The sequence below is a fragment of the Micropterus dolomieu genome, linkage group LG21 (genome assembly GCF_021292245.1).
Source record: "Micropterus dolomieu isolate WLL.071019.BEF.003 ecotype Adirondacks linkage group LG21, ASM2129224v1, whole genome shotgun sequence".
NCBI classification, from domain to species: Eukaryota; Metazoa; Chordata; class Actinopteri; order Centrarchiformes; family Centrarchidae; genus Micropterus; species Micropterus dolomieu.
Window position 1 is genome coordinate 25,492,140 of NC_060170.1, and position 21,811 is coordinate 25,513,950.

At 42.3% G+C, this 21,811-nt stretch overlaps 1 protein-coding gene across 6 annotated transcripts in view; it reads right to left on the reverse strand.

Annotated features, from left to right (window-relative positions):
- mef2cb (myocyte enhancer factor 2cb) overlaps window positions 1–21,811 on the reverse strand; it is a 64,362-nt gene that overhangs the window by 22,810 nt on the left and 19,741 nt on the right. For all 6 annotated transcript variants that reach the window (XM_046035108.1, XM_046035106.1, XM_046035105.1 and 3 more), the window contains exons 2-3: window positions 17,998–18,211; window positions 7,827–8,030 (exon numbers count right to left, since the gene is read on the reverse strand). In XM_046035108.1, the coding sequence (XP_045891064.1) occupies window positions 7,827–8,030; window positions 17,998–18,051 (258 nt within the window). In that variant the 5' untranslated portion in view covers window positions 18,052–18,211. The remainder of the gene's footprint in view (window positions 1–7,826; window positions 8,031–17,997; window positions 18,212–21,811) is intronic.

Consider the following 21,811-nt stretch of genomic DNA (forward strand, 5'->3'; position numbering starts at 1 on the left):
ACTTATCGTCTTTTGTCTCTCTGTCTCTTATCGCGTGGTGCCACTGCAGGAAAAGGGAGCCTGAGGGAGGCCTTGAGTAACAATGACCAGCCGGTTGACCTCTATACTGTGACCTTGAGTTTCCACACCCTGCCCAAAGCAGCAATCATGGCAGGGGAGGGGCTGCAGGCCATGGGGGGAGGCTCCAGGCAGGGCAGGGAATGCCATCTATAAAAATAGATCTTCATTATTCTGAATTTTCCACAAATAGTTTCAAAGAACAAGGCATCATTTCATCTTAATGGCTGGTGTGAATTGTTTTGGGCTGTGTAGTGGAAAAGCCTTGCCTTTTGGCAGCGTGGCCTCAGAAGTGGCCTGCCTTTTTCACCGCTCCACACCACAGGGACCACATATTGGCACATTTCAAACAGTCTATTTTTATAACCTCTTTTTGTTGTTGTGGTGTGAGTACCTCAGACTTCCGCTTCAGTATACTGACCTTAAAAAACACCTCTGACAGAGATCCAAGTGCTACTTAGTTTCTTGTCTGAGGTTCTGCTTTCCTAGGCAGCGGGTGTCTGATGTGGAATAAAATGCTCAGCCTTTAGGTCATATACATTATCTCTCATCTTGCTTTTAGCCCCTCTTAAAAAGTGGAAGAGGCATATAGTCTATAAAACAGAAACTCATTAAACTTGCTCTCTTTATGTATGTGGCTGGCGCCGCAGACAGATGTGTTCTAGTGTGCCAGCCTAAAACTTAGAGCAGACAGTGTTGAGTTGTGTGAGGAGGCTAAATTGGTTGTGTGAGGGTTACACCTCGCAGGGTTTGTCACTTGTATCATAGACAGACCTGCTAAAAAATATGTATTTAATACTACTGACATAGATATTATAACTTTCCACAAATGTGCTTTCACTCTAATAAAAACATATTTGAAAACAACCAGATAGAAAGTCTCTGTTTGGTAAAGTGTGTGTGACAAAAGAAAAGTGAATTAAATAATAGACTTCTTTATACAAGGGATCAAATGTTTACAGGCACCGCAGGGTCTCAGACCAATGGTCTTATGCATGTGGTCGCTGAGGGCAACTCTTCACGGTCGATTCTCAGAAAGAGAGAGAGAGAGACGGAGGCTGAATGAATACCCTGACACTTTGCTTACTCACTCCTCGGTTTCAAAAACAACCCCCACCCACCCTTTTTAAAACACAAGGATGGGAGAGTGAAAGAGAGAGAGGGAAAGAGAGAGAGAGATTCCATGCCTATTCTTCTACCCTCTCCCAGCAAGGACCGCCAGCTAGGCAGCTATTTTTAGCTTCACCACACACTATTTTTAGGCCACTACCAGTTTTTGAGGCATTTATTAGAAAAAGTGTACATCAAATAAAAGAGAATGATGGGAGTGGTTGTATTGGGGGTGGTGCTTTATTTTGGCCATCTAACAAAATTGTTTTTATGTAGTGAGTTCAGTACATATTGCCAATCATATGGAAGTGTGAAGGAAATGTAGTGACTTAAAGTGGACACATTTAGAGGAAAATATGGACACATATTTCTCATGTTTTTGCTGTCTGCTTTTACCGCCCTTTTCTATACATTAGAACAAACTATTTCCTATTTGAAGCTTTAAGTCTAAACTGAAGAGGACAGAGAGGGGTGTATACAGGAAAACGAGGGACAAAGGCACGCATCTGTTGGCGGAATTCACAACACTTTGAACACTGGAAAGATGTTTCACATGTAATATGTGGTTGCTTGTTTATTTTTCCCACCAACCAAGCTTGTAACTCTGTGAAAGACTTCTAGAGCCAGTTTTACCGTTGTTGTTAACACTGTAAATAAACAATATGAAGGTGGAGGTGAAAAGTTATTGACAGTGGAACAATTTCTCTCGCCCGCTCTTCAACATGTAATTCATAAAACACCATATTAACTCACATCATTTTTGTGTTGTAGCATGTGCATGGAGTGTCATCAATGTCTTTGTTTCAACAAACTGCTATACTGTTAGCTTGCCAATGTCACAAGGTTAATTTACTTAGTCAGTCAAAGAAGCTTCGGACCTTAATCCTTAGCTCACAAGGAAAAATAAGCCATGTTGCCAATCTCTTCATCACTAGTAAACACTGAGGCACTGTGACAACCCCAGCCCTTACCTCCACCCCATGTTACACCACATGTACCCTTTCCAAAAAACTCAAAACGACTCCACACAAAATTACTGTGGACAACTGTAAGACAGGAGATATGATATGACTCCCTTATTTCTCTTGGATGCTGAGACATGTCAAAGTCGTAGAGGATAAATTAGTGAAGGCATTCAAGCAGGAGTAATTATACAGTATTTGAGAGCCATGAGAAGAAGTCATTCAGTGAGCCGATCAACACAGAAAACTCCTTAAGGCTAATGTTCTCCATGCTGTTTAGAAACCAAATAATCACATAGAATAGCACACATGCTGGAAAATATTTTCGCAAGAGCGAGGCAGAACATGAGCACACTGGCACTTCAGAGAGGGAGATCACATGTCCTGTTGACTTGCAAGAATATTATGAGAAAGCAGAGAAAAATTTGTTTAAATATATAAAGAAGGATTTTTTTAGGTAAATGCCAAATTAGTAACAGTAATTAGAATGTGTGGAAAATCATGTTTTATTGCTAAGTGAAACATTGTGCAAGGCATGCAGTGGTATGGATATGCTACATTACTCGTTTTCTTTTTGCTATCTCCCAGACATACCCGCATGATTTACTTTTTCTTTATGTTTCTTCATTTACACCATCCCCACCCCCCTACTTTCCCTCCCTCCCTCTTTCCCTCTTTCCCTCTCTCCAGTGGTACTGTCACTGGGATGAAATCACACCTGTGCTTCTCACACATCTCGGCACACGGGTGAAACATACGCGGGGTGAAACATGGTGAGGGAGCTTTGCTGAATCTCATTAGCCAAGCGGGTAGTCATTAACAGAATGACCTTTGGAAATAATTACCAGCCTTCCTCCCTCCATCCCTCTTTCCCTCCCTCCTTCTCTTCTTGTACTCATCTATCCCTCTGTCCCTCCCCTCCCCCTTCTCATTCAATAGTTCCTTCTAGGTGAGGACAGAGGGAGAGAAAGAGAAAAGAAGGGGGAGAAATTAGTTGAGGATAGGTGGGGAGGCAAGTCCCTGCTGCTGCTGTTTAAGATTACGGGGTGAGCTGAACTTTCAGATTAGGTTAATCTGCTGGAAATGGGATTGGCCAACAGCCTTTCCTCTGGCATGTAGGCAAGCAGGCAGGCAGGTCAGCTCAGCACCAGGAGCCATGTGCTATTCCATGTGATACTTGAGCCAATGGCTTCAGAGTGTGCTGTGCTGGCTGAGGTCATCACAATGCCATCAGCTCTGCAGGGTTCAAGCCAATTGTCACCATGTATATACACATGCATACACCCATGCTGTGAAGCACACACTTACACAGGCCAAACACACTTTTATGTGTGCGTGTGTGTGTGTGTGTACGTGCGTGTGTGTGTGTGTGTATAGGCACAATAACTTATACTGTATAGGCACATACAGTACACACAAATATTATAGCACCCTCCTTCCACTCAGGTATATCCAGGCATTGAGGGGATATAAATCCCTATCACAGCTTACTCACTAACCCTTTAGTTGTTTCACAAACCTGCGTTCTGCATTTCAGGGGGGAAAACAAACATATTGTGGAACAGGGATTTGGCACAGCCCAAATGTGTTGTTGGATTTGGGGTTCAATCACAGCAACAACCAGCCAGTGCCGCTTAGGTGTGGGCTTGATCTGCAATAATCGGGAGGGGAAAGAAAGGACTCTTTCATGTGCTTTTGCAATTAACAACCCCCATACTAATATAATAACTAACCAATAACCAGCTCAAAATGATGATGTTGTTCTTAAGCAGGAACAAAGAGACAAAAAAGGAGAGATGGCTCTATTCTCTTGTCATTTCCCAACACCTCCCTATTCTAATGCCATTTACATGTCCAGGAAACCAGCCTGGCAGACATCAAGTATGGGAAATCTATCTGCATGTTTGACTGTTTTATCTGGAGCCAGCCACAGAGTAGACCTGCCAGGACAACACACTTGGAAACCGTTTGGACATTCAGTGATGGAAGATCTGCCTCAGTGTTTGCTTTCATCAAGCTACAGGAGTCTAGATGAGCTAAAATGTCTCCTTGAACAATTAGTAAGTCGATCTTACCACATGAGTAGCTGATAACACAGTGTAGTCTATGTTTTACAGACTCTTAGGGGGGGGTCTCTGCCTGTTTAGATACCCCTGTGTGCTACCTAGGAATACGTGGGGTTTGGGATTAAATTGAAGCATTCAAAATATTAGAAAAAACATGTCCTCAGTTTATTGTTATGGATTTCTGGGTGTCATGCATTGTGAATGTCACAATAATAGCTTGTAGCCATTTTGGTTAGCAGTGCTCCTTTTGTTTTACAACTTGTGCTCAGAGGAGGTTTAGCGTTGGTTTCTTGGTCTTTTGCTTTCACAGATATTTGTGGAAGTGTCTTTCCCAGCTGAGACTGTATAAAAGTGAGTCATCTAGACCTTCTCTACCACTCCTCTCTCTCTTTCTCTCTCTCTCTCTCTCTCTCTCTCTGTCTTTATTCATCCTTCTCTTTCTATCCCCCAAATTCTCTATTACATACATACATCCATTGACTCATGTAGATTTAACATAAAGCAAAAAAAAATCTTAGAGATTATGTATGTTCAATAAAAAACTGGATAAAAAAGAAAAACAGAGTAGAGTGAGGGAGAAAAAGAAAAAAGCCCTCCAGCCTCTTGTAAACATGCTGTAGCTAGAGAGGCTGTGCAACGCTCTCAGTGCCACTCTCTCAACAACGCTAATTATCAACCAAAGACATGCTAATTACATAGAGCTTTATTGCTAATGTAGCAGGCCTCTATGCCAGCCGCCCACACTCTGAGCTCTGCTCCCCTACCTCTGCCTCTCCTCCCACTACACCTTCAGGCACAGCAGCAACAGAGGGAGAGAGATGCATGCATTTTGTATACTTCTAAAGACAAGAGCTTCCTACAAATTTTAAATTAAATATGTCACATATCAGATGTCATATTTAAGGTCTTATTATTCCTCTGTGGGTGAACCTAGATTTTGTCTACACCCCTAAATCTAGCCGTTCATCTTGTTCTTGACCTCCTCCTCATCATCTCAACAGGAAGTCCGCTTCACTCCTGCCACCCCCGAAACTCAACCCACCCACGTTCCTGCACCTGTGACGTAGCCTAGCAGCGGCACACAAGTCTCGGCGGGAGAGATCCAACCCCCCATTCCCCTCGTTCCCCCTCCCCCTCCACACACCCTCCTCCCACCCATTCTAAACGTGCGAGTGTCAGCCCTGTGGCCAATCCCGTTAGCACGCTGCAGCTAAGGCTGAAGGCCTCTTCAGATCGATTTCTCCCGCTGTGAGTTGCTCTAAGTCCTCCAGGGATCACAGTGTAGGTAGTGCTCCACAGCACTCTTCCCCCACTAGGCTCTTTAGCGTCTTCCCCTGACACGGCTGTTTACACGTTAGCCATCCTCTGCTCTCTAATGGAGACACAGTTAAAAAGAGAGCTTCAAAGAAGGGAGCTCTCGTCACAGGCACTTGCTGAAACATGTGACAACTCTCTTCATGTGTTGAGCTGGGCCGGGATAATACATTATAGACTATGCAGTGGCTGAAGGGCTTAGTGCATACAACATATCAGTGCTATAGGAACACTAGGAATATGAGTGGATGCTAAATGGGTTAATGTAAATTATATAATGCATAGAGGATTATTTTTAAACCTTCTGATATACTTTGATATGATTAATTTGCACAAAATATGGCAGTTCATATGGATTTCAAAACTAAAGACTCAAACTAAGCTTTAGGGACACAGCATACATTTTAACAGCTTTAATGATTATTAAATGTGTTACAGTTGCACAACATATTATAACTATGACAAAACTGATTTCATTTTTAAAAAAATAATTTAAACTTACAAAGTTACAGCCCCAGACACACCACTTATTTGAAAAAGGTTCAATAATATGAATTATAGGCAGGGAAGAGCACATACTGCATTGTAAAAAAAAAAAGAAAAAGACAAAAGAAGCTGTTATGCTGTATCTGGTGGATTTATTTGTGCTTCTATACTGTCCACGGTAATGCACCCAGTCCATTCTCTTCGTTTTCATCATTAAGGTTAGCTATATGTTGAGTGCTGTATCACTTGATGTATGGACTATATTAACACAGTACATATCTGACTGCACCAAATGGAAATGGTGATGGAACAAAAGCAATAATGACAACAGCAAACCACGGTTAAGTTTGCAATATGTTGCAATACATTTTTTTTAACCTTCAAACATGATATGAAGGAAGAGGTAATTATAGAGGATGGGGATAATGTACTGTGAAATCTCTTCCAAAGCAAAATACATTTGATATAAATGTGTAAATTCAAACGTTTTGTAATCAGGTGCAGTGTACCAATAGCAGGAGTGTTCCCGGTGGGAAGTGAAGGGACACTTGAAAATATATTAACATAGGTAAGTTTGTGCTAAAGGTAGCTTATACATTCGTTACATTTCACTGGTCCCCACTTCCTGAGCTGACAATTGCAAGCTTAAGTGTAACAAATGAACATCATGCTGCCATCAGGTTCTTGTTGAATTACAAACTGAGCATGAACAAACAATAAAAACAATTATGGAAACAGTTGAGGTTTTCTATGACCTCTAAACTGACAAATAATTTACATGTTGTGTCTACCATACCATCTATATTGAAAACACTTCTACAAATAATATTAATTCTACATATTTCTTAAACTAGGCTGTGTATTCTCAATCATGAAACACAAACAACATGTATGTATGACAACTAGAATTGTCTAGTTAATGTAATGTTGCATGAATGAAAAATGGCTGGAATCTGGATTAGCATATTTAACACAATATCTTCTTTATAATGCTTTAAAGAATCCATATAACAAGCAGAAAAATAATATTTAATATACTACATGTGACATTTTAATGAAAGATATTATTTATTCAACATTACTTTGTGGGACAGGTGCAGTTTAATCAGCAAGCATGCTGTGAGTGGAAATGTGTGTGAGGAAGAGAAAGCGATAAACTCTGCATGAATGCATGCACATCTGTGTGTGTGGCCCACCAGGTTTGTCAGAGCTACTGTGTGAATGTTGCTTAACAGGTTCACATTGAGAGCTTAAGGATCCTGGAGGGTGCCAGCATCATTTCCCGGTTTGTCTACCTGCCTACTGGCTGGCCTGACAGCGCTGTTAAACATTGCATTGAGCCACACTAACAACATGTGTCCATAGCAAGTCAGATAAACATCCTCGTCTAAGAGGCACATCAATGGTGACAAGACACCAAGGGCAGGGGCTGGTGATTACACACCACAGGGGACAGTCTGGATGGTCTGGATCAATGATAGGCTACCACTTCTATGTCTACACAGAACACAAGGAAGCAATTTAAATAAACACATTTTCTTGAAATGAATGTTATGCTTGAGTTTTAAAATACCTTTTTTAAAAGTGATTGATTTTGGGACTGAACCCTTGGGGAAGAAACTATAGGAGCAATTATTTCTTACTCTATGTTAGATGTGAAGACCAAAAGAGAGAAGTAAGGGTTGCTGAATGAGTCACAAATGCTGTAACCATCTGTCTGCTTGTACGTTTCTGTGTGTTTGCATGAGCGTGCATGTGTGTGTGCACGCGTGTGCTCCCGCGCATCTGTGCGTGCATGCATGTGTGCCGTCTGTGTTTTCTTGTAACTTACCTCCACAATATCGGAGTTGGTCCTGCTCTCATGGGGCTCATTGTACTCGGTGTATTTAAGCAGGACCTTGTCCATGTCTGTGCTGGCATACTGGAATAGCTTGTTGGTGCTATTGAAGATGATCAGGGCAATCTCACAGTCACACAGCACACTCAGCTCATACGCCTTCTTCATCAGGCCAAACTTTCGCTTTGTAAATGTCACCTAGGTAAAAGAAGCAGATAAAAACATTTGAGAATAATGACTAGCTGAGGTGAGAACAATGTATACATAATTCTTATTCACAGTGAGAGACTGAAGCTTTATGTGCACACATATAGAGTCACTGAACTGAAACTGGCAGCCCTACAATCAAATCAACATTTATTTTCTGATTTGTAGTAATCATTTAATTATGGCAAAAAAATCCCCCACCCTCTACATCTTCATTCTGTAATGAGGAAATAAAATCTGACATAATAACTTTTCCTCTTTAAAATAAGTAGTTCTCAGGGATTAAAGGAAAGTGAAGTATGCTGAACAACCCTGACTGTAACAGTCCATCCACTATACCAGGAAAAAAGAAAAAAAAAAGAAGCCGGGCTTACATTTAAGGAACTGAAAATACTCTGTCTCAGACAGATAACGGTAAAGAAGATCAGTTATTACTTGTACATCAAAGCACACAGAGCTTTATCACGGAACATTTGTCACATTAAATCGTCCCTTTCATATGGCCGAAATGTGCTCGCTCTCTCACTCCTGCTTTTACACAAAATAAATACACATACCTATAACTATTAATCAAAAAAATAGCTGAGGCATACTATTTTCTCACTGCGACATTAACACACATTGTTCAGTTGTTGTGTTGCCCAATTAACCGCCTCTCATAGTGAATAACAAGCCATTGATATAAATAACGGATGGGTTCCCTGACTGCGCTTGTAGCTGTTTGCGAGTGCTCAAATAGTGACAGTGCACTCAAATTAAACCACAGAAATTGTCTCCTCTAATGGGGCCTTCTCGCTCGCAGCTCGCAAGTGAATGTGTGTATGTGTGTTTGTGTGCATGTGTGTGTGTGTGTGTGTGTGTGTGTGTGTGTGTGTGTGTGTGTGTATGTGTGTGTGTGAGGCCCAAGTCTGGTACCTTTAATAATACACGCATACAAGTGCCCACATTGTCAAAATAGAACAGCCTCTATTCCTCTATTGTTTGGATCAAAACTAGAGCAGTGAAAGTGAGTTAATTCCAGTGAGCTGCACCTGGTTTCTTTTCCAAACCATGTGTGTAAGCTCTTTGGTTGTATGGGAAAAAAGAGAAAATGTGCCACTGCCAGCTTCCCTCTCTGTGCAACACTGCTTTTTTTCTGTATTGAACTTTCTTTATTCTTCTGTGACTGTGTGTATTATTTACATTGGAGATCTGTATTGACAAATCTTCTTACAGAAAGGAAATACTGCCAGAACTGTGCCCATCTGGTAGCTAATGATCTTAGTTTGTTGATTAATTGCATGTTTGTCTATTCTCTTCTGACACTTAAATGCGCCAAAAATTACAGAATAAAAACCTCCAAACAAACATGTTCTGAATACAATAGTAAAGACTGTGGGCTATAAAGCTCTTACAAAGAAGGCCTTTAAAAATAGATCTATGTGTGTGGTAGATCAGGGCAATGCATGAATAGATTTGCGGATTAAATCTATCATGCATTGCCCTTCACATTTTCTCTTTACAACTCTGAGGTCTGAAAGAGGAGATAGGGTTGAATGGATATTGATAGATAGTTTTGGATTTCCTGAAATGATATCTCCCAGGATGCACCAGGGAAACTGAATATCAAACTATCCCTCACCTCCACCCTATCTTTCTCTCTGTCTCCCTCTCTACAGAGAGTGGGTAAAACCTTGTATGAACTGACGTATCCTGGACCAGCTTCCCCACCTAAAAGTTTTCCAGTGACGTCATCGTGTCACAGTGAGCTGGCTGTCAGACTACAGAGGCTGAAACCAGAGACACAGCATTCTAACTCCTTACAAACCGGTGTGTGCAATGTCAGGTTCTGTACCTTGGCACAAACACTCATCTGATTCACCAATGGCATAAGGAGAAAAAGCTCCCCTGGGCTCTAAATATCATGCTGACATTTACACAGTCACACTGAAATGGGAAAAAAACAGCCTCATTCTTAACACTGTATGATCAAAAGGTATCTTGTGACAATAAGATTAATTGTCATTTCCAACCCACTCTGAGCTGTGCCGACCAAAACTGAAAGGTACCCTGAAGAGGTCTGCCAGCTTGGTACAAATCGTACATGAGCGAGTAAATAAGACGATAGGACTGTAGGACATAAGGTCAAAGCGGACTATTCAGAAACAGGACATGTAGAGTGTTGTCTTCCCCTGGTGTTTCGATGCAAGGGTCACCGAGAGCAAACGCAGGACACAGCTAGCTGCCGGCCCAGCTCCGTTATCACCCACTCACTCAGTCACACACTCTGCTGGGGCCATTAATGTTTCAAAAGGTGGCACGTGGCACACACAGTGGGCTGGGAGTCCCAGAGGTCCATATCTGCTAGCCTCAAAGGGGAGGTCCACATGCTGGCTCAGAACGGTCACATATTTGTGGACCACTCACACGCATCAGCACAACCACACACACACATTCATACACAGAAGTGTAAGGTATAACAAGCAACTCATTCGCTGTTCTCATTTCAACATGTAAAGATGAAAAAAACAGAATCCAATCAAAGTCTTGAGCCTCACACTTTAAATGAGGAACTGTGCATGCATTTCCCACATATTATAATTCACACATAGACTGACTTTAACAACACCACAGGAAGAGAATGAGTGTGATTATGAAGAGCCTTAACTGACCAAACAATAACACCTACATACATATCACACTGCACCCACATCTCAGTTTGACACGTACAAGCTACTACATCCAAATCACATATATTACTAATTTTACTATGCACATACATCCATAAAACACAGGCATATATACAGTTATATATATTTTTAAAGACAGTTGGCTTGCACATAAATGCTATCTTGATGATGAATTCTGGTGCACACATCATGTGGCATGTGCTCATTTGTACTGCATCTCAGCTTTGCATTTTTATATTCAGTATTTAAGTTCACTGCTTGAGGTTACTTTGTCGTGACTTCATGGCCTCACATGATGCCGTCATGTGACCCTTTTAGCGCACCAACATTCAGGCCGGTGATGTCACCAGTGGCCTTTCCTGTGCAAGCTCAAAACAGCTCTCTCAGCCCACACAGCCGTGGTAAACTAGTGCGCAGGACCTGTATTCAAGGAGCGCCTGCTCTGCACCCTGAGTGGTTATTTTAACCAGATGCTCTGAATGGCAGACACGATCTACAATCAGTTAAAGATGCCCTTGATGCCTTTATGAGAAGAAAGTTGTCCATTAGTAAAAAGGTTATAGTCTATGTTCATAAAATATCATGATAATGAACTAATTTTGTAAGCAGCACAGTAAATGAAAGATCTTTCAGTTTTAGTATGTGCCATTATTTCTAAAAGTTTGTGAGGGAACTAAAAATTACTGTGCAGAAATCACAAATTTTATTTCTAATTTATACAGTGAATTACCTGAAACTCTGATGCTGGTGTGTAGCATTTGGATCAAGTTGGACAATATCTATCTATTTTTTTCACTGAATGAGGCCTCTGTCCTTGTTGTTAAACAAAAAAATATAATAAAAAAATAGTAAACCACCCGTATGTCAGTGTGGGTGGAATCTTTGTTTCCTTGGTCAGTGGGTGCTGTTAGACACATCATTATGTTAATAACAGAGAGCATGACATTACAGCAACTGTGTGTACTGGTAAAGGAGGCCGGCGTAAGTGTGTGAGCGTGAAAGCAACTGTGTTTTTTTTTTTTTACATTTGGTAACCAGGGTGTGAAACATATCTTCACACACACAACAAGGAAAATTTTGTGGACCATTTTTGGCGATTGTTGAGGTAAAGGCTAAATTATGGCCTAATGGGATACTTTACTTTCAAACTGTCATCTTAAACATCTAGGACAGTCTCTGTGTGTTCTTATGAAGTGGTTAGAGGCTAAGATTCTTAACTTATCACAGATACTTCCCCATAAAAATATGTAACACATATTAATCAGGACAAGTCTCAAATGTCAACCAACACTATGCATTCTGGCTCTGCATCTACAACTAAAAAAATCATTAAGAATTTTGGCCTGAATATCTCAAAGTTTCCTTGAATGTTTGTGCATGTAAACTTCCTGACTATGAACACTAAGCAAATCTGACAACAACAGCTTAACCCTCTAGAGATTACTCAATTATGAAAAAGCTCATGGCAACAATAAGAGATAGCACACGATTGTCCTTCAAATCCTTCTACTTATTATATATACACAAATACCTACTTATACACGTACATGCATTTATTAGTATTACTCTCAAGTACTTTTATACATAATGGGCACTCACTCACAGGCATATGTATCATGAAAATGTATACTCATTGTGACACACAAGCCTTATTTGTTCACCCCTATCCTCCTCCGCAACCCCATCCCAAGAGAGATTCAGAAACATACACAAATGCATTCAGACACACACCCCTGTAAAAACCTAAACATGCTACCATCACATCCCCTTTCCGAGCACATGCTTCTCTTTAGTTAATTTTAATTTACACATTTTAAAACAATTTTGCCCTTTCTTTTTTTGATTCTACAATATATGCATGTGCATTTATAAGTAGTTATGTGTATGTTATCACTAGAAAATGACCAGTAACAACACACATAACAACAATATTAATAAAATAATCAGTTCTTCTCTACACAATTGACATGTCACATTTCCTCTGGCATAAAAGGAGAAAAATGCCCAGGATAAACAGAGGGACAAAAAAGAAAGGAGGGATAGTGGTTGATTCTGCTGCTTGGGTGAGAGGGAGGGGGCGGACGCACAGGAAGCACATTTGTATGCATTTCCTCTCATAACAGGAAGAGGCCAGTGGCTTCCCCTTCACAATGGCTTCGCTTCTGCTTCCCACCTCCTGCCTGCTTCCCTGGGGGAGGAGGAGGTCGAGGAAGAGGAGGAGTGGAGAGACAGGCACCAAAAACTGCTGGTTAGCAAACCAAACATGGCCATGTGGGGACACATATACACACAAGCGTGCACACACGTAGATGTCAGTCAGCTATGAAGCAGCACGATTGGTCTTGAGACAAACACTTATCCCATTGTCAGGGGCCAAGCAGGAAGACACGTGCTTATGAAAAAGGAATAAGAGGAGCCCCAGACCTGGGCCTGAACTCTGCTTCACAGCCAAAGAAGCTGTTAAGAGGGACATTATGACAAAAGAGCCTTTGTCCCACCTCTAATATATGCTATGCTCTTCTCTCTCAAAATCCCACTTACCATCCGTTTTCAGTGCACCTTTATTATACAGCAGGAATAGGAGGCAGCAAACATTTTTTATTTCAGTGTCTGAATTGAAAGTGTCCACTTTGAGTAGTTAAAAGCTAACCTTTGGAACTGATTGAGTGGTGTCTTAATTATGCCAATTTTAGTTATAGGGGTCTTAAAGTACATGCCAGTTTAGATTCTCCTTCTTACCAGAACTTGTAATTACATTTCAGAACAGCACTGTAATGGCTGGCTAGGCAACTTCTCTGTATGCTCCTGTTTATGCTGAAAAACCGCAACTGGAAAAAGTGGATGTTACATCGCAAGGCTCAAGTTAGTGGCCGGAATGACAAAAATAACCTTCTTGTCATTCATTTGAGGTGGATAAACTTTTGTCGTGGCACTGAGGCTGGGATTGTAAACTTAGGGCACATCGTTTTCACTTTTCATCAGCTTCCACAAAAAAAACAAAAAAACAGGGGCAGATTGGTTTAAACTAATTATCACACGGATATGTCCCCATGCATCTAATTGTTTTAGTGGTTTCTGCTGCAAGAAGACCCTATTAACCCCACTTTTCACTAAATGAAGTCTTCTTATTACGAGCACAGCTCAGAATTTGCTTCTAGAAATAAAGAGGGAAGAGAAATATGGAGAGTAAACATAAATGAGCTCATGAGCCACTCCCTCAAAATATTTTTTTTTAAAAGCCAATCTAAAATAGCAATAAATTGCCAGTCTACAGATTACATGTCAACAAACAAATATTTATAATCTGATTTTTACAAATCATTTTGTATTAGACATTAGTCATAAAATGTCACAACTTTTTTAAAATTCAAAATACACCCTGATACCTAAAAATACTTTGAAAGCCCAACATAATGAGCAGTATAGCGGACAAAGGAAATAAAAGAGAGGAAGCTAGACAAACCATTAAGACTTTCTAGTGAGTGAAAATTAGAGTGAGGTGAGAGAGCAAAATGAACCACGTGAAGAACATGTGAACGAGAAACGAAACAAGAAATAAGTTGAGAAGGATAAAGGAGAATAAAAATACAGCAGAAGGAAGGTGAGAGCTTACTGAGCCCTTTTCAGGTAAGGTCTCGCAGCACTGAACATATGACAAAGAGGCGTGCCACTTGCTGTGGTAAAAGAAGGAGATGGTAGAAGGTGGGAAACAGGGAATTAGAGGAGGGGTGCAGGGGTGAGTAGCTACCCAGTGGGCCTCATTATTTTCCTGCTGTTAATTTCACTCGCACATTTTCTCACCCGAGTGCTGTTGATTGGAGAGAAGAATGCTTTGTCGTAGAAACAAAAAGACTCCTTTCTTTCAGCTGCAGCGCTGTAGTTAACATGGTGAGGGGAGAGAAGCAGCACATGTAGGCAAACATAAAAATATGTTGTTTTTTTTATCTTCTTCCAGCCAAGTACGTGTTAGTGCGACTGCTGTTTGTGGGAGTTGGGCGATCCTGTTGGTTTACTTCATGTCACTGATGACCTGATTCATGTTTAACCTTTGGCCCTGGGTCCCTTCCCCCTTGGAATCCACAACACACACACACACATACACATAGATTTACACAAACAAGTCATCCTAAATTAAGCCCAGTGAGTCTACTGGCTGGAGAGGTAACACTAATTAGAGCCAATTGCAGTAAATTAGTCGATCCCCAAGACCGACTCCGGAGAGATAGATGTGCTTTAGATGTGTACATGTGTTTACAACCATGCATTTATCTATGCTGCATAAACAAGACACTAAATACACCATTTAATTTGTGTGTCTGAGTGTATAATCTGCTATGTCTCAAATCTATGCCAGTGTGTGTACGCGCACACACACACACACACCTGTGCAAGCATCTCATACTGTAGGTGTGTATGCCTATCTGTGTGTGTGTGTGTGCTAGCTGGGGCAAGAGAGACTGCTCTATGTCTGCAGCCCATGAGTTTATGGCACAGGGGGCTCTTTCATGTGCCCGAGGCTGGGAGAGGGTCTGAGTGGTCAGGGGGCTTGGAGCCAGGGCTCACACACTGCTGCCCAGTGTCCAGAGCTCCGGGCAGCCAGTCAACGCCAGGGAGGCCTGGCCCTTCTGCCCCTGCTCTGGGGAAGTGTTTTGGGGCCTGGGGGTGGCAGCCCAAAGTGGCCGCCCAAAGAGAACCAGGCCCTCTGCCCACTATCATACTGCCGCTGCAGGGAGGGCAGGGGTTGGGAGGCAGTGCAGCCCTGTAGGTGGAAAGGTAGCGTTGACAGCCACACAGAGTGGTGCCACTCCAAAGACCAAAGAGGACTGCAGTATGATGTGTGTATGTAGACATCAGCGGGAATGCTACATCCATCCATCCATCCATTGTTAACCGCTTATCCTGCATACAGGGTCACGGGGGGCTGGAGCCAATCTCAGCTGACATCGGGCGAAAGGCGGGGTACACCCTGGACAGGTTACCAGTCCATCGCAGCGGGGAATGCTACAATAACTTAAAATTGCTCATTTGTACAGAGACAGGAATTGTACCATATCTGTTGGATATTCATATTTTAACTAAATAACTATCACTATCATTATATACTTCTGTGTACAAAATGCATATAGAAGACCGCAGAAGAGCTTTAAGAAGAAGGCAATACACTTTTTATAAGCAAACAGTAAAAGTATGTGAAATATGTAAGGTTTAAAGCAACTCTATACAAATTCCTCTGGTGTTTATTTGGCTTGGGCTCTGGGACATTTCCTCAAAAAGGAAGTGAAAATATGCAAAGCCAAAGCTTCCGTTTTTTCTGTTTTTTCTTTTAAGGAGAAAATTTAAGTTTCTGTGTCTGTCTCTGTCTTGTGATGTCCGCCTCTACAAAATGTGGTGATGTCATATATTTAGGCCGTAGGTTGAATGACACTGAATGCAATATGCTCTGCATGCATGTGGTGTTTTCCACATGACTTGATGACATAATTTCAGTAGGAATTGCTTTTCGACTGAAACAAGCAACTAAATAAGTAATCTATTTAGAGATCAAAACAACAAAATCCAGTGATATATTGATTTTCCTTTCCCTGAAGCCTTTCTCTCTCCTGCCTCTCCTCTCCTCCCTTCTCTTCTCTCTGTAAGTAAAGCCCGGATATCTCAGGCATCGATTTCCCTCAGGTGTCCTTCCTGTCTCCCTCTCTTTCCCTCCTTATCCGCAGGAGCCGGAGTGCCTGGTGCAACTGGCAGGCCCAGTCTAAGGTGGGATGTGAGAGAAGGACTGAGATAGGGTAAGGAACTGTGGGTGCTGCTGCAACACGATAGCTTTAGACCTCATCTAAAACTCTGTGACCTCCTCCTTGCTCTTCCTCTGTCTCTGTCTGTCTCTCTTTCAATAACAAATACATAAATCACAGTACACTGTACATAGATGCTTACTGTTACTGTCTTTTAAATCTTTCTTCCCATGTATCTTTCTCACTCTCTCTTTTGTGCTGCAGCTTTGACTCTAAAGGCACCTTGTTTTTTAAATGAGCATGCTGTGTATCACAGAGAGTAAAATTATGATTACTGGATTTTTTTTTATCACAGGTACACTCATATTCTCACTCCCTTCTCACTATCATCTTGTTAAGCTGAGTCATGAGAGGGGTCACAATCTGATTCAATGACTTCTCCAGCATCATGAGCTTGAGCCTCTTTATGTCGCTTTACTCTGGACGAAAATGACTGTTTGATAAAGCGATAAAGATGTTGCCAAAGGAATGAAGCGGTCTTGTGTTCAGACGACGTGTGTGTGCCTGCGTGCATGTTTGACCTGTAATCCAGGGGCCACGTTAGAAGCGTATGGATCCAATTGGGCTGCCAGGAAGCTGACAAAGTGTCAGTGGTCAGTCGTGCCACAGGAAGTGATCAATTGTGGGCCTCGAGGGCAGTGAGAGAGCTCTGTCTCTATCTATTTCCTGCCACAGACAGCAGTGTCTGCTTGAATCACGCCGTCCACCATTTATTATGTCTGCCTGAAGTATTGCCAGCTGTTGCTAAAAAGTGTGCAAGAATTCCATTGTTGTTAGGTTTGTTATTTGATATAATTTTTTCAAGCTATGTACAGTATCACTTGTTAAAAATGTATCTCTTGTGCTATGCAGGGGAACGCTACAACACTTCCACTGTCACTAATTTATTATTTTATATTTATTATTGTCAAAAAATAATAATGATAATAAATAAAATACTGATTCAGTGTTTGTCTCCCAGGCTGCCCTTCATCTCCACCCTGTTGGCCCAGTCCAGTGTGTCACTTAAGACCCATCTCTGTTTGGTTGTTTTATGTTTTCTCCCACCCTGCCTCTCCAGTGCTACCACCCTCTGTCCGGTAATATTCCACTGCTAGCGAGCTAAACTGAGTGGCATGGTGTGAGAGGTTGGGTGTGTGAAGGGTGCTACAGTTGTGTGTAGGCCGCAGCCCTCAGAGTGTGTATTGATATGCAGAATGGTTTTTGAGAATTACAAATGTTCTCATGCAAATCCCTTTTTGGAAAAATCCTCCTGGTGCCCACACACTGGTTTGTTACAAAAAACAAACCTGCCATTATAAGCCAATGGAACTCTCCCACCCAAAGCAATATCCCCGCAAACACTTCTCTGGTGCCCAGTTCTCATATTGCCTAGACTCCCAGAAGACCTTCATTGTTGAGGACTATGTGGGGTGTAGGGTGTTTCTCCTTCCTCCCTCCTCCACCCCTCCTCTTCCCCACCCTCATACTCATCCATCCTCCCATCCCCCCGGGACTTACCTGTCTGTTGCGTTCATCCATAATCCGCGTGATCTGAATCTTTTTCCTCCCCATCGTCCCCGTCTCTTTCTTTCTCTCCTCTTTCTAAAGAACTTTATGCTTTCTTCACTCTCCTCTTTCTTCTTCTTTCTCTTCACTCTTCTGCTCTTTCTTAATCTGTCTTTTTTCTGCTTTCTATTTGTTCCAATCAAGTCAAAGATTCCAGCATCCGTACCTGCAAGAAAGAAATGGAGAGGGGGAGGAGAGGATGAGCATTAAATGAAATGAAATATGGCAAAATACTGAGAGAAAAAAAAAAATAAAAGTAGCATCACGGCAGCCACAAGGGAGGGTGAAGAAAGACAAAGAATCTGTCAACAATGTTGTGAGAACCGCTGTGTTTTTCACTGTCGATATCATGCAAATCAGTTTGTGCATTTTTTTCCCAAGCACAGACTATGAGAGGAGACAGCGCTGTCAGGATCTCGCTTCGTTCACAGAGAGTTTGACAGTGTTTTGGAAGTGCCGCTAACTTAAACGCTCTAATCACCAACACTGTAACATTACCTCCAGAGTGAGAAATACATTTTGTTTCTTCCCACGAACTGCACTGTATTGACAGTGGAACTGCAAGACACAGCTTTTTCTACTCTATCTGCAGCTCATCTCCAAAATGGCAGACATGAGTTGCAGGATAGAATACAGATGTAAAATCAAGCTCAGTCACGTCTTGTTCTGACAAAACAAGCCAAAAAACTAAAGAAGAAAAAGGGCCAAAAGAGATCTTTTGAAACCTGGTAAAAGGACATTTCTTGGAGACAGAAATCAAACAAAATTCCAACATGAACTTAATCCAGCTGGAGATGTTACATGTCCAGGAGTGCATCTGAAGAGCATCTGAATAAATGCACTTGCGTTTGCTTATGTGTGCATGGTTGAGGGTGTGTGTACCCGTGTTTGAGGAGAGGAGGCCAGCAGCTGATGAGCTGGACTGCATGTGCAAAAAAGAAAGCTGCGCTCCAAAAAGTTTGCGTGAGTGAGTGACTGTGTGTCCGTGTGTGCGTACACATGTGTGTGTGTATGTTCTTGTGTGAGTTTGGCTAAGCCAGAGCTCCAGTGCATCTCTCCAGAGTGCTAAAGTAGGCCAACCCAATCTATCTCAGGGAGGAGCAGAAGAACTGTTGTTGTGTTTTCTTTTGACAGTAGAGGTGATAACGTCCCTCGTTATGCAAATGAGCATCCCATTATTTAAGCTCAGTGCAATGCAGGGGAGCTGTCAGCGCCGTCACATAAAAAAAAATCCTCCATCTACCCTGCCTTTTTTTCTCTACTTTCCCCTTCTTCTCTCTTCTCTCCTTTCTGAACCAGATTTCCGGCACCTGGCAGCACAAGCATCAGACATTGATGTGGAAGATGACACCGCTTCACCAAAAGACATGTCAGTCTCAGTCTCTCTCTCTATCATTCTCTCTTCTCTCTTACACCCTTGCTCTCTTCCTCACTCTCTCATATTCACTCCTTTGCACAACTCCCGCACACATACATGCACATTGTAATGCACTTGCTTTCCCCTTCTTTCCTTTTTTTTTTAAATTTTCCCTAACCTGAATCCATGTATTTATTGAGTAACATGCATGAGAAAGCACAAGAAAGCTCTAAACCCCTGAGGTGAGCGCAGCACATTGCTATGCACTTGACCTCTTTGTGCTAGAGAGTAGGACATTGATAATGAAAGCGCTTAATAGGGACATTCTGGCATACTGTGGCTCTTAGTGACAGACCAAGGCCTGTTGCAGTAGAACATAACTGTATTTCTTTTCATTTGCAACAGAAAATTACAGGTGGTGTACTACCTGATTGGTTCTTTCAAAATCAATAGTACAGTAGTGTTTAGTTTAGTTAAGGCTAAGACTAGCATAATGATGTGGGCCTTCAGAGTCCATATGTATAACACATATTTAGTAAAGATATTACATTTTTAAAGAGCAACACTTATTATTCTGTATATTATAAAATTCTCTGCAAAAACGCCCATTGCACAAAGATGGAAAACAAAATGAGACAATACAATTTGAACAATGATGAAATGCATGACAAAAAACTTGATGGTTTAGAATACGCCCACTTATGGAAGAAATGAGATACAAACATAAATGCATCATTTGGCAGTTAGGACAACAGCCGGACTGCACCATCATAATAATAACAAGATCTAAAATAACTGTGGCAGCTCTGAAGAGGCTATCCAAAACATTTTAGCATTGCTGTGCGCAAACACACCCATCCATAGACAGAAAAACAAAGAGCTGCCCTCTGGTAGAAAACAAAGAAGGATGTTGTCAGACAAACTAGGATTACAAGCCAACACCAAGGCGCTTGGCACAAGACAGCCAGACAAGGATATCAATCAAGTCGGCGTACCTCAATCACAGGCTGACAGCATCATCCCCTCCCAGTCTTTGTATTCGACACTACCCAGCCCGGGCATTGCTCCAAACAAGGAGGCGTTGCCCTCTGTGATCCCTGCCTCCTGGCCTCCACCTCCTCCTTGTTCCTCCCACAACCCACTGAGCAGAACTGAACCTCTCAATGTCAACAGCCGCTGGGGCAACACCTTAGGCCTTACGTAACATTAATGCTAAAACTAAGCCCGTGTCCTGAACATTTAATCCCTGCTTTTGGCACTTAGAACCAGCCAATGCTCCCTGAGGTGAGGCTCTGCTGCCACTTAGCCCCGTGTCGGTGCGTCCCCGCCTCAGCCAAACCCCCTTCCCCATCCCTTCTCACTATTGCCTCCTCTACCTCCTCCTACACAACGACGCAAGTTCCCTTCCCTCCATCCCTACATCTCCCCCCCACTTTTCATCACACCCGCCCCCGTCCCACGAGTGCCAGGCAGCTCCTGGATAAGAACCGAGTACCCACCTCCTCATCGGGCTCCCTTCCCTCTCCTTCCATCTCCTTCTCTCGTGGTGGATAGAGCATCACTTAACTTAACAGATTACCACTGAATCACTCAATCCAATTTAGCCTCATGACGCCAAGACAGTGAAATGGAAGGAAATGCAGGAAACAAGCACTGCTTAGTGAATATGGTCAAGTGGCACAGGGCAGTAATCCTCAGCAGGAATTTTTTGCAGCAGACTGACACTGACACCTGACCTTGAGAGGGCAAGTGAGGTGAGAAAGTAACAAGAGAAAAAATTAAGACACAGTGAGGCCGAAGAAAGAACTAACAAGCTTGCACGCACTAAGCCACCTCATTAATCCCAAAAGTCTGGCATAGGGAAAGAAGGAATGGACTGTGGAAAATGGAGAATACACAAAAGGGTTTCTTCTTCTTCTTTTCTCTCTGGATTCTGACAAATGGAATGCCTGCATTCACACCAGCCTGGTAACTGGAAGGAGGCCGGAGCAGGCGACTGCTAAGGTCAGAGAGCGTGCTTGCACCAAGCAGACAGAGGGACAACGGTTGCTCGTCTGCTTGTTTTATATTGCAGGTCCCAAGTCACTGCGCTTTGAGTTGGCGAGGTGACAATGAAAGAGAAGGAGAATGGTGAGAGGAAAACAGAGAAATGGAGAGAAGAGAGGGAAATGGAGTGAAGCATAAAGAGGGATCTTTTGAACAGTCACCAGGCCTCTCCAGGGGGAGGGGAAGAGCTGTACCCACGACCCTCCCATCTGTTAAGCAGACGGACGGAGAGAGAGAGAGAGAGAGAGAGAGAGAGGGATGAAGGTTGGGGGAGGATGGGAGAGATGGAGAGGGAGCAGCAATTCAGCACATAGATCTAATGAGCATTCTCTTTCCCTGTGTGTCTCAGAAGTGGAGCTGAGA